Source organism: Branchiostoma belcheri, unplaced genomic scaffold, assembly GCF_001625305.1.
Source record: "Branchiostoma belcheri isolate BF01 breed outbred unplaced genomic scaffold, Haploidv18h27 scaffold28, whole genome shotgun sequence".
NCBI lineage: Eukaryota > Metazoa > Chordata > Leptocardii > Amphioxiformes > Branchiostomatidae > Branchiostoma > Branchiostoma belcheri.
This window is the reverse complement of record NW_017803887.1, coordinates 2453743-2467665: the sequence shown is the minus strand read 5'-3', so window position 1 is coordinate 2467665 and position 13923 is coordinate 2453743. Positions and strand designations below refer to the sequence as shown.

Below are 13923 nucleotides of genomic sequence, written 5' to 3'. Positions count from 1 at the left end.
GTCCGCCATGTTTCCTTCCCGTCATGCTAAGAAAATTACATTGAACTTCAATTGCAAGTGCTAAACACAATCAGCGTATATTACGCCAAAGCCATCGCCTCTATACACTCCTGCCAAAATGAACACACAACCAGGTAGGCTTTCAGTTACTGCTCTTTCCAAACATACCGCTAGGCGTCGTCCTTACACTGTGGCCCGGTGACAGGTCCCACAATGCACTTCACTCAACTTTGGCCTGCCCCATTGCATGACGGGAAACAAAATGGCGGCGCCCATAAAATCGAGGTAAAGTAGAACAGGTTCCGCTATCGCGAACCTGTAATAAATACCTCTAGTCAGTGGTGATGTGTACTTGTATATATACTATCGTCATTACAAGGTTTGAAATTGCCCTAATATGTCGATAAAATTTGGGCAGGATTTTTTTCTGATGAATACCTGCACATAACCTGCACTAAGCCATGTACATGTAGTATATAACTAAGTGTAAATTACTATTACTGTGACGTTATATGCAATAAAGTAACATGTAGGTGTGTGTAGATTTTCATTAGCTGCATTTCAACCGTCACCAGACTCACCTTTGAAATATAAGAGAAATAATTGTTTTTTAACAGTTTTTAATACGATCCACAAATTCTGAGGGGATTGGTGTACGTAATCTTACGAATCATGTCTTATTCATGAAGTTATCTGTTTTATTTAGACAATACTCTCTACTAGTAGCTGTCTCTGAGTCTGAGAGATCTGTTGGTTGTTACTTACTAGTAAGCTAGTGCTCCCTAGATGTCAGTCACTTTATTTGTGTCCATAAGGCCACTAAGGCCAGTAAGGGTAGTGTAATTTTATATCGTACAGTACCAGTACTTACAATTGTAGTGATGCTGTATTTTGGTACTCTCCAAGCAGAGGTTTGGGTTTTGGGGGTATTTTTAGTGTGTTTTTAGGCTTTTTTTATCGGAGTTTCTCTTTTGCACTGAATTTTTTTTCCCACCAAACCCAACCTCTGCCGGCAGTCGAAAGCTTCAATGGGCTATAAACCTAATCACTTCAACACATTTCAGTCGTTCTGCAAGGAGGTGTGAACCAGACGCATGAATAGGCACAGTCAGCAGGAGGCGTGTAGCCCAATGAATGCCTTCCTGACTGGCTAGATGTGTGATAATCCACCACAATAAAATGGATATCCCTAATGACAGTTTGATGGTTCCCGGGGAGGGGCACTATCGCCTGTTTTGAATAGCTTTTAATAGGTTTGCCCCTCCCCGGGGTGAGTGCCGGCAGAGGTTGGGTTTGGTGGGAAAAAAAATTCAGTGCAAAAGAGAAACCCCGATAAAAAATGCCTAAAAACACACTAAAAATACCCCCAAAACCCAAACCTCTGCTTGGAGAGTAGTATTTTGGACCTGTACAGAATCACATTTCCCATTATAGTACTCAGAGACAAAGCAAGTTGGTAGGTACACTGCTCTAGTTTATAGCCCAATGTTTCTCTGTTTGGCTAATTATATAAGTCTTTCTAATTCTCTCCATCTGTTTGTCCAGGTTGCGAGTCAGTACGGTGTGACGCCGAGTCCCCGCGTGCCGCCGGGACCAGCAGGCCGACCCCACCGCCCCGGGCCAGGGGAGAGCGCCACGCCTACACGCAGCTCCACAGGTGTGGTGTTTCTGTTCAGTTACAAGGAACTACAAGTTGCTCCCTCTAGCACAGCATCTAGAAATTACAGTTTGAAGACACAGATACTTAGCTTTTAAAATTTAATGCTTCTGAACCACTACTAGATAATGATATGATAATAGTTATTGTTTGTTTATTGCAAATTCTTGCTCGAGGGCTAATTGCTATATATAAATTTTTCTTTTTTCGCCCGCCCTCTCCATTAATTTTTCTACAAAAATCCGTTAACCAAAAAATTAAATTGGTGTGGCCTAATAGTATAAAAAAGGAAATGGAAGTTGCTTATAACCTGACATTCAGTTTCTGATCCAGAAGCAGCGATGTCAGACAGTGACGAGTTTGAGACTGGGGAAACCCCACGTAACCCTCGTGACCTGGGAGGTCAGGGGGCAGCACAACAACAACAACAACAACAACAGAGGACAGACTCAGGTAGGGTGGTGTGCTAGAATCATTTCTTCAAATATGAGAATATTAATTACATTTTAATTTAATAACATAACACAGGATAACATCTTCTGGACAAGCCAAAACTTGTGTGTGTGTGGTTGGGGGGGGGGTGGATTTGAATAAAAATCGCTGTGTAATTCTGTAATTGGAGTGTGGTAAAAAGTCTTTTTCCGTACGCAAAATCATACACAATAATATAAACTTTTTTCCGACAGCAATTTCATGGCGGCAAAAAATGGTCATAATGTACAAGTGTTCATTATGAATTTGCTAAGTATAAAACATCAACATAGCTGTAGAAAGTTTAGAAAATAATGTATTTTGAAAATATCAAAACTATATATGGAAATTGCACCTATTTTTATTTTCATGGCTGCATACTTGGGCCTTAAGTTAAAGGTATGTGACAGTGATTGGTAATTACGTGTACATGTATTTCCCTAATGTCATCACTCAATCTCTCCTAAACTCTAAAATATATTTCCTGTCACAGTGAAGTCTTGAGTGCTGCATGGTACTGTTCCTTTTTGTGTGTCTAATCTTCTTGCACTCAAAGTTGATCTCTTCTTTAGGCACTTGTGCAGTGAATCCTGGCAAATTTAAAAGTAATGCGATGCAATTTAAGAGCAGCAAAACAAAGCAAAAATATTCTGGATGAGGAAACCTATCTAATATTGACATTTACTGCCATTCCATGGCACTTTTTTTCATCATTATTCATAGTCTTGAAGTGCTTGAAATAGCCCAAGAACAAGCTTAGGAGAGGAGTCCCTTCATTTATTGGTACCACCAATAAGACAATTTTGCACATACACATGTATACGTAGATAGAACCAGCCTACAAAACAAGCAACTTCTTTCTGTCAGCAACATCACATTTTTTCTTCACACTCACAGTTCTGTAGCAATACTTGTATGCTATGTGATAGGCTAGAGTTGATTTAACTTACTACATCAAAAATAAAAAATAAAAAAAAATACCAGAAAATTGACTTTAAAAATGCAGCTTTACTAGACAAGTATACTGCCCTAAAATGGCTTTTAGGTTTCTTTTGGGTTTCTTTAACCGTCAGCATGCTAATAAGGTATCTGTTTGGCACAAAATTTGTATTTGGTGATAGGGTTAAGCAGCAAGGAGAAGGTTGAATTAAAAGAAACTTCCTTGTTTTACCGAGGCAGCTAACTCCTGTCTTGTTCCCAGATGATGATGATGATGATGATTCGGACACCTCTAACGGTGATGACGATGATGATGATGATGAGCATGCCCAGGTGGAGGGTGCGTACGATCCCGCTGACTACGATCATTTAGCCGTTACACCAGAGATCAAGGACCTGTTCCAGTATATCACAAGGTGTGGGCTTGTCATCTATTTCATGTATTTGTTTTGATTTGATTTGTTCCCTTTATTTTGTATAATATATAGAAGTATAGCTACTGGTAGGCATCTTGTCATAGCCCTATGTCGACATACTAGGCTGGTTTGTAATTCAAACATTGCATTGTGAACTCATAATGTTAAGAAAATTACTGAATTGACAAATTAGGGAAATTGTACAGTAGCATCTCGGAAACACATTCTTTAACTGTAACAGTTGATTAGCCAAAACGTAATTCAGAATCTGAATCCTACATGTAGTGCATGTTTTGTTTTGTTTTTTCTGTTTTGCAAGCGAGAAAAAATGAAGCAGGCAAAGGCAAATCTGACAACAGAAACATTAAATTGGTGTGGCCTAATATAAGTAAGGGGCTATCGTCAACCAGAATTTGAATTAAATTTTATAACAGTTTTTCCTTTCTATGCCCTTGTTTCCACACCGTAGGTACACCCCGCAGTCTATTGAACTCGAGCACAAGCTCAAGCCGTTCATTCCTGACTTCATCCCTGCGGTGGGTGACATTGATGCGTTTGTGAAGGTGGGGAGGCCTGACAGCAAGCCCAGTCCCCTTGGACTGACAGTACTTGACGAGCCGTGCGCTAAACAGTCTGATCCCACCGTACTGGACTTACAACTCAGGGCAATCTCTAAACAGGTATGTACAGGAAAGTCCTTCTTTTGTTGGTCTGTTAATAAGTTGAATGGTTAAAAGGGTTTTTTTTACCTCCGTGTATGGAGGTATTGTTTTGTATGTTTGTGTGTGTGTGTGTGTGTGTGTGTGTTTGTTTTATTTGTTTGTTTGTTAAGTTATTATTTGACAGAATGACCGAAAAATTTTGATTGATAATGATGAATGTTTTTTCACACATATTTTCATAAATATTGTACATTTGGGAATGCATCTGTAGCAGCGACACCTATGCTGCAATGCAATGTGAACCAGTCAGAATTGCCCTGAGAAAGGTGACAGGCGGTCACCAAAACGTCAGCTGAATAAAAGACTTGGTTGTGTAAAAAAAAAGAGTCTCTTTACTCGATAAATGTTTTTTATTTCTTATTTTTGTTTGTGTCCAGACCACCACCAAAGCTATGCAGGTGAGCAGTGTAGCCCAGGCTGACAAAAACCCCAAGGCGATCGAGAACTGGATAGACAGTATCAGCGAGCTACACCGCTCTAAACCTCCACCCAACGTCCACTACACCAAGAACATGCCGGACATAGAACAACTCATGCAGGAGTGGCCACCAGAGTTCGAGGACCTTCTGAATAGGGTGAGGACAAACGAAGCATAACATCATGTAATCATGTTAAAGGTAGCAAAGTGCTGGGATTTTAGCAGCAAAACAGAAAGTATTCTCTGTACAAGACCTTATGTTGATATTGACTTTTGCAAGGATATGTGCATCATTATGTTGTATTTTGGGTCATTTACAAAAATTAGATCTGATCTTAATTGTCTCCTTTTTGTTGGTGGTACGACTGCAATTATGTAATCTGTATCTTTGTTATATATTTGTCCGACTGTAATTTATCTCTTTCTTCAAGACCTGAATGAAAAGTGGCCAGCATTTGAATTTCTCATGAAAAAAGTGAAAACAAACAATACATTTAACCTTGATGGAAACAGCACATTCATGAAAATTATAATACAATGACAGACATAAATGATTGTAAAAATAAGACAGTGTACAATGTTATATGTTTATTTCTGTTCCTTGATGAGTTTGTTAAGAAACTTTGGGACTTTGTTTAAAAAATTGAATATTTTGCTGTGTAAATGATACCTTGACCTTCTGTTGTTCCGTAGGTTGGCCTGCCGACAGCTGACCTTGACTGTGACCTTCCCACGTACATAGACCTGATCTGTTCCATCCTGGACATCCCAGTCTACAAGAACAGACTGCAGTCTCTACATGTCCTCTTCACGCTCTACTCAGAGTTTAAGAACTCCCAACACTTCAAGGTGCTGGCTGAGCAGAACAACATGGAGAACGTACCCCCCCAGGCCCCCCTCGAAGGGCAGGGGGGTGCAGATCGCTGGGCACCAGGGGGGGAACAATAACGAGGGGAACCATATATTAGGACCAACTAATTTTTATTCGTCTTTTTTTTTTTCAAACTTCTCGTTGGAAGTGTCAGAATACGTCAGATATTTTGGTCCTTCAATGATTGAACTACTGATAGAATGCTTAACTATTTTTTTAGTTAGTAAAAAAAGGCAGTTGTGAATGGCTTGTACTGGATACTAAACTAAGCTATCTCATAGTTTTGTGTTTGCATGTGCAGTAAGGTACATGTAGATTTTGGTCTATTAGGTCAATAGTTAAAGTTCCAAACTTTACATCTGAGGGACATTGACCTCTGACCTTACCCACAATGCAATGTGCCGATGGAACCATGAGATACTAGTACATGTAGCTTATTCCTTTAGATGGCTATAGAAGTTGTCACTGAAAACTGAGACTTTGTAACAGTTCTAAATACATAGTGCACTCGTAGAATGCCAATATTGTTGCACATGTACATGTATATATATAAATAAATGTAGAAGGCACATGGCATGGCATATTTCCTGCTAGCAGTGTATTATTCAACAAGAGTGGATAGTATATTTTGAAACATTCGACTAGCACAGTCGACTAGCGCAGTCGAATGTTCTAAGGCTGTATTTAGCCTCTTAGCTTCCGATGAGCTTATGGGGGCCATAGGTAAAATACATTAGACAGTTCAGATGCCTAAACCTGCAGTAGTATGTACACCGAGATAATGCTACAACTTTTATTTCAGTCCAGATGATATAAAGGACTGTTTCTGTAACTACTTAAACACATTAAAATTTCAAAGTCAGTTTTCCTGAGACAGAGACTTGGCATTTTATAGATGCTTTATTGTTCCTTACAATGAAGGAAATCGGTCAGACAAATTGGTCAGACATCATCTCAGCTCTCTTCTGGTAACCGACATTCTCGATGGGAGACAGGACTTCTGACTTCTTTACCTGTCTCTTGCCTAAAAAACAGATCGGGTCTGCTTGACACTTCACACCCTTATCGGGTGCCTTTGCCGCTTCCTCCGCTTCTTCGATCTGTAGGAGAGTGTCGATGGCGATGTTAGTCTGGTCTCCGTTGTCTTTACGGTAGATTTCCTACAGAACAGAATGCAATAAAGTATTTGATTATGTTTACCGAAGTTTCTTCCTCATCTTCTCGATCCAAACAAATAAGGTGAATGGCACTCTCACCATACATGTATATGGTAACTGGTGTTGCAAATGCCATGCAGAACCGAGGGTTAGCCTCCTTGGCAGAACTGAGTTCAAGAGGGGCTGTCTGGTAACAATATATATATTGCCTCTACCAGACTAACTACGGCGGCTATATAAAAGAGAATAATTGCCAAGGGAGTTTGGCCGCCTTGTAGGTTTGATTGGCCACGCAGCTCTTCGGAGGGAAAGAAACTACCTCCCCGCGGCCGGACTACCTTGGCCAGTTTTACTCTCTTTTTTGTCCGAATTCTACTATCCGTATTCCCGTAGAAAGGTCTAGTGGAGGCAAATAAACAATGCTAGGAACGTCAGGTTTTCGGTGGCGTAACGTTCCTCTGTGTGTGTGTGTGTGTGTGTGTATGTGTGTGTAACATGATAACTTGAGAAGGCTTAAGCGGTGCTTGACATAATCTAATTTATTTTATGGAAATCGGGATCTAATTTGCATAATTCGTGTTGATAATAAATCAAATTTGGCTTTTCAACAAAAGCGAGGATATGAAGATAGGCTTTGGCCACCAGGCATATCAAATGGTCTAGAAGCTAACTCTAGATCAAAGCCCCTGCGTCTTCAGTTGCGTAACATGTATTACGACCTTGTCTGCGATGTCACTGCACATGAAATCTGTCGGGAAGGCATTTGTGGCCTTGTCACAAAGGCGACACAAAATGAACACAAATTTGCAACAACAAAAGGTACTTATCACACTGAACTCCGGGGTACAATAGAGAATCATCCTCATGCAGCCTTACATTATGGTAGCCACCATTTAAAAACGTTGCTCGATTCTTGATTCTTACCTCGGCTTTTCCAGCGGGTGCCGCAAACGTGGTCACCAGAAGACTGAACAGTGCGGATGCGATGACGATAGTCTTCATCGTGGTGGTGGTGGTAGTTCGTTCTTCGTTGAGAATCTGGTATGAATGTCGTCCTCGTCTTGTCGTCCTGTTGTCGGCTGTTGTGGTCCTCCTCCTTCGTGTAGGCTGAGCTGCTCGGTTGTGTGAGTGAAGCCAACGGGCAGCAGCCCGGTAGTTTTATAGCTAAGACGAGTGCACTCCATGGTGAATGGACCAACTGCACCACACGGTCTCTCCTACAGGCTATTCAATTGAGGGAAAAAGGAGTCACTCTTGAAACAATGGCGACAGTGAGGCCGTGCGAACATACACGCGTAGTCTCACTTTAGCAAGGAGCTAGTCAGCTGGTACTTGTAGAATGTAAACACATTAAATTACGCCAGCAACTTCTCGTAAACATGGCATTGAATACGCCTTTCTTGATTATGACCCCAAGAAATCAACGATAACCTTCTGCAAGCATTTCACGTACGGATATCAGTTTTAGATGGTGACTAATTATTTCTTTGGAATGTGAAAATCTTAGATTTATCTAAAACGTTTCCTCTTAATTGACACAAATTGGAAAGCATTTCTTCTGTAACGATTTAAGTCATTCCTAATGTCCAGTTCCTTGATAGATCGATATTCTTCTATTTTGTTAACATAACACGTGTGGGAAAGAATCATGTGGGAGATTTCATTTTTTTTACAGTAACTAAAGAGGCATGTACATATATGAAAGGAACTTTCATGATATGGAAACCTGGTTGTCAGATATTCTATGGTGCCCCAATAATCAAATATCTTAGACGAGATGACGGTACGCTTGTAATCCTCAAGCAGATCTTTTTGTGGCTGTGTAAGACAGTATCAAATTCGCCAAGCTGTAGCCGTTTGCCAGGCTGTATCCACTACGCCACCCAAGGCTAAGGCCTCTCTCCAGATGACACCGTTTCGGTACTCTGTGACCTCTGTATACAATTCTACTGGTGCATGCAGCCAACTAATGTTACCTTTGTGCTAAAACTACATAAGGGTAATTGAGCAATACTCTTGTCAAACAATCTATTCTCTCCATGTTTTGTATGGAGAATACCACACTGAATACCAAATGTCGGGAATACCAAAGTCAGGTGTGTTTTGAAAAAACGTCTTAACAGTTTTTACGAGACAATCAATCATCTCGAGAGAAAACATGCTAAGAGGCCTGCAGTGACGCACTACTTCATACCTGGTAAGTCACCGGGACGTATATCAGGTAGCACCTGTAAAGTCGTGTTCGCAGATACCCGATGCAAAAAAGTCAAATAAATGCATAAAAATCATATCAATTTATTAAAAAAATACAGAAAATCGTAATTAGCCCCACTCGATTGCAACATAACATCAAAGACCGTTGCTAGACTGTTGTTTTAGTAATTAACATGCTACCTGAACCGTGTACGTTTTTCGTGCAATAAAGTTCTATATTTGTAAGGATTATATCTCATATACGGATTTTTATATTTTTGCGGTATGCATCGCTGGAGATGTTGGTACAACATTGATACCGCTGTACAAGATTTTTTTTTCTATTTAATTTTTTTATGATATCACATCCCATGCTTAACACCTTACATTTGATATCTCTAGCCTATAAAGGGTTTTGTTTCTGGTTGTGTTTGACAGCTGACCTGTTGTCGATTATTGATTGGTCAAAGTAATCCATCCGCTGGGCTAATCGTCCAAGTCTCGCACATGCGCACTACGTTCTATAGATCCCTCTTTGTCTAGGTGAACCTGTTGAACTCCAGGTAAGTCATTTAACTTTGAATTCTGTAAACAAATCTCCATTTTCTGCTGCTAAACTGGCAGGTAGTCTCTTTTAACTACAAGACTGTTAGGATTGTATCCTGCAATGGCTTTCGTCCTTTTTTTGCCCCCTTTTATGTTGCACACTGGTTACGCAATGGCAGCAACAATTCTTAAATTTTTTGCTCTGCATGAAATAGATAAAGAAATAGATATGAAATATTACAAGGTCTGCGTCTTACAATCGTAGTTTATTATTGATCTAAAAATACCTCCTGTCGTATTAGAGGTGGTTACAGTTAAGAAATCGTGTCTACAATCCCTACAAGTGTCACAAGTGCGTGTATATGCCAGATTGGTGCTTTTGTTTAATCTTTAATAGAAAATGTACCCTTGATCGCTTTTTATATTCCAGGCCTTCTACTGGCTTTAGTGGCCTTACTTACGTGACGTGTCGACAGAAACCAGTGGTTTTGTGTAAGTGTTGGTTTGATAGCGTGTAGAAAGTAATAAACTTGTTCTGTTTGTACGGCCTGCCTTAACGTAAACAGGATTAGGACTAACGTCTGTAATCTTAACTTTGACAAATGATTGTCATTTTTTACTTTTCCTATAAGCGTAGGCAATCTTTATTGATATTCCTTTGTCTGAAAGCAACCTTACATTCTTACTGAGTTGTGACCTTGGGGTAATATTACTCTCCAAGAAGATCTGTTTTGAACGTTCTTTAGGCGTCTGTAGGCGTTTCAGACGCGTCGGACGTTTGTTTTGTCAGCTTTTCTTAGCGAAAACTGGCCAGTTAACAAAACGTAAAGCTGACAAAATGCAAATCTTGAAAAAATCCTGTAAACCTTAAAAACAGTCGAAAACAAGTTTCACCTCTGTTTGGAAGGTGTAGTAATACCGCACACTGGTATTCTGTACTGCAAGCATTAGGCTTGACTCAACCGTTACCGTAAAAACAAATATTAGCTACTGTAAGCGTCATTAGCAGTGAATATACACGCACGTCACAAGCAAATATACCCTACCTGTACATAACAACGCAGCGGTGATCTGGTATAGAGAGATAGTCTGCATAGGAGGATCCGTGGTAACGCTTAACGTTAAAATCAGAGGACTGGCAATGGTTACGGTAAGTTGACCTGTTATAAGTATTGCAGAATAGTCTCTATCCGTCTTTCGAAGAGGATAAAAACAGTACGAGTTTGAAACAGTCAGAAAACAGGCCAAGGAGGTACATTTTCCGCACCAAGGCAAATGTACCCCTTTAGCAGACGAACTCCTCCGGTATGTGATCTATCTAATCAATTTCTACTCTTAATAGCCGCTTCCGAAGCCTGGTAGAGGCTAATTTTGTTGGATAGTTTGTGGACAATCTAATGTTCGACTTTGCTATACGAAGAATATCTGCGAATGGTGCTGAACTGAACGATGAAATTACGATTAAAAAGTGTAAAAATGTGTTATACGTCGATAAAAGCGCCCAGTTACATCTTCGAGTTAATAGATACTAGGTAAAATTAAAAGTAACGTCGAATTTAAGCGGCCAGCTACGATTAATGTGAGGATCTTATAACTGGAATAGTTCGTTCCGCCAACGTTATATAAGGCAAGCAGACCCTCTGTATACTGTACATTTGCTATGATTTTTCCTTAATTCTAGTCACTGTGTAGATGCAGAAATATCGTGCTATAAGTTTAGATTTTTCACACTAGCATTCTCTCTTTCTAATTCTAGACTGTTTAATAGTTCTTACTATAGCATAAAATTGACAATGTGAGCTTTCTTTGTTGCATATGTATCGACATTTACCTTTGTATTATTTATGTGTCCTTTTTTCATGTATATGTAACGTTTTTTACCGCGAGATTTGGTTGGGGTTTAATTTTAATTTTTTTTTATTTGTTTTTAGCTCTTACCGCCCCCCCAACCCCCCGGTCATACGCCGATGAATTTCAGGCATCAGAACATTGCGCAATACAAAATGGATCAAAGAACTGGATAAATTCTCTTAAAAATCAAAAGTTTCAATAGCAGGCACTATCTTTCACCAGTGACTGAGAATGAGCCTGTAAACAGTACATAAATGAGCACTGGAATTGATATCTATCCCGAACATTCCTTTGTGACATTCTGAAAGAGAGGAAGTCAGCGGAACGAATCATGGCTAAGATGATACTACACGTACTGCTTCTCCTTACAGCACTGTGTGTAATCATCTATGGCGTATTGACAATGTCTTTGATGACCAAAACTGCGTTTAATCCAAACCAATATCTATCCATGGACGATGGGCAACCTCGGGTTCCAGTGGTGCAACCTGCCATACCTCAGCCTGCCATACCTCAACATGTGCAGCCTAGTTACAGGTACGCCGTATCAGTCGGGTCATTCAAAAACGTTTCGACCGACCACACAAATATGAATGCACGCGAAGCTGACAAAGTTTCTAAATTACGACAAGAATTGTTGTGTAATTTAAAGAAGAACGTTCCGTTTTCGACCATGACGAAAAAACAGGCAGCTAAAGACAAAAACCGCGTCATCTTGCCGAAGGAGAGTCTGGAGAAGTTGGTGCACTTTAACTCGTGCGCAGTCGTCAGTAATAGTCACGCCCTGAGGTTTTACACGTACGGACAGGAGATAGGTAGGTTTAGAGTAATTACGTCGCATTTAAATTGTGTACCATATGACCTTTTGCTACCTTTAGAGAAAATACAAGTATGTGCATTTTTGGCACTGGTATGAAAACCTGATGAATTAAAATTCGTCAAAAATCCTCTGGGCATTTGGCATGCTCAACTTCAAAATTATGCAAGTTTGGAGGGTTTTTTTTGCCACGTGTAGACTAAGCACATATATATTTGCCATACAGAAGCGTGACTGAGTATACAGCTGAAACCTTTCATTCTTCTTCTTATGTATTGACCGATACTGATATTTTGACAGCCGGTATCAATTTAATCAGAAATATCTTTTATTTCTAGATAGTCACGATGCCGTGCTGAGATTCAACTGTGCTCCCACTCATAACTTTGAAAACTTCGTCGGAAACCGGACAGACATTCGGATGATCAACACACTGATTCCTTACCGTATGTGCCGGGAGGAGTTCTGGAGTAAAAATAGCAGCATATTCAAACACGGAATACTGGTCATTCGAAACATGGACGGAATCGAATCAGGACGACAAGATGTAGACGCTGAAAAGGACACTTATCTTGCATTTGCGAACTTGATTGCATTCAGGGAGACATACCCAAACAGGCCCCTGCCTTTTATACACAGGACTAATTTCGGGCTAGACATCAGGAAGGAGTTGGTACGTTTCTGTGACACTTTTAAAGTGTGCGAGAAGACAAAGAAGAGCCCAAGTACAGGACTATTTGGTAAGGATTCGAATTTGCATTAAATTCCATTCTGGCCTAAAAATGGGGTACGGAATTTTTCCCGACCAGCCTTCGTGACCCCTGCTTCACCTATTGGGTTAGTTAGTCCGCACTACTTGTGAGAAATTGGGCTGGTTTCAACCCTGATTTGCGGTATCTCTTTCTCTCTCTCTCTCTCCCTCCATCTCTCTCTCTGCCCCCCTCTATGTGTAGGTGTGTGTGTGGATGGTGTTGATGGATGGCGTTCAGCACCAAGGACAGGTGTGCCTATAATGCGCGCGCGCACGTGTGATTGTAATTGTGTGTGAACAGTCGATGAACAGTCGATTGACAACAGGCGGGTACAGATAAGTCCCAGATACAGGACGTTAAGTCCCAGAAGCTAACTTGGAGCCAGCACAAGGTTCGCCCGGAAGCCGGGTAAAATGGGAAAATAATGACTTAAACAACATATTTCACAAATTTCTTCGTATCCGAATTCCGGAAAGTATGACATCTCTGATTCCTTGTTTGGACTTGAAATGGCTATTATCAACCTTTAAACGTGCTGTTTTTCAGGTATCGTCATGATGCTGCACCTCTGTGACTGGGTCCGAGTCTACGAGCTCGTCCCTTCCAACAAGGACAACACAAACCTCGTCTATTACTACGACGAGACAGAAGTTCGGTCGCCCAACGACCTACACTCTTACGACCTAGAGCGAACTTACGTCAAAGCATTGACACTGACTCCCGATAAAGATATAGAAGATACAGGCGTGGTGCTGCTCAAGGGTCTGTCACAGATTCACTGTGACTGATGCCGCCATATACTATGTCTGCTATTTCTGGTCGCAGCACACAGTATTTGTGGGCGAACCCCTTAGTCAAAAGTAGTACGATAGTAGGTAAGTAGAAAAGTAGGTCGGCATATAATTGAGACAGGCACAGAGGTTGGCACAGATTCGCACAGATTCCTTCCGGCGGACTTGTTTAATTCTTTTCTCCACGCAGGAGTAGAATTGTGCCAATTGGTAGTTGCCGCCAGGTGGGTGCAATTCCTTAACACTGCGCCTGGTGGCGCTGTAACCCTATGAATAGCCTATCAAGTTTGACTCGTCGGTGAAGGTTAGACATCCAGGTAAT

At 40.7% G+C, this 13923-nt stretch overlaps 2 protein-coding genes across 3 annotated transcripts in view; both read left to right on the top strand.

Moving 5' to 3' along the window:
- Positions 1-6062, top strand: part of LOC109472661 (intraflagellar transport protein 46 homolog) — a 16070-nt gene extending 10008 nt beyond the window's left edge. Inside the window, exons 2-7 of one of the 2 annotated variants that reach the window (XM_019772499.1) lie at positions 1546-1657; positions 1991-2110; positions 3330-3483; positions 3953-4163; positions 4583-4780; positions 5317-6062. In XM_019772499.1, coding sequence (XP_019628058.1) covers positions 1546-1657; positions 1991-2110; positions 3330-3483; positions 3953-4163; positions 4583-4780; positions 5317-5571 — 1050 coding nt within the window. In that variant the 3' untranslated portion in view covers positions 5572-6062. Of the gene's footprint in view, positions 1-1545; positions 1658-1978; positions 2111-3329; positions 3484-3952; positions 4164-4582; positions 4781-5316 lie in introns of both variants that reach the window. The other variant, XM_019772498.1, reaches the window with a different exon arrangement.
- A 5852-nt stretch (positions 6063-11914) lies between these two features.
- Positions 11915-13598, top strand: LOC109472575 (beta-galactoside alpha-2,6-sialyltransferase 1-like). The gene is made up of 4 exons (XM_019772359.1): positions 11915-12056; positions 12397-12603; positions 12703-12798; positions 13357-13598. The coding sequence occupies exons 1-4, from the start codon at positions 11915-11917 to the stop codon at positions 13596-13598; spliced, it is 687 nt and encodes a 228-aa protein (XP_019627918.1).
- Positions 13599-13923: the final 325 nt, after the last annotated feature.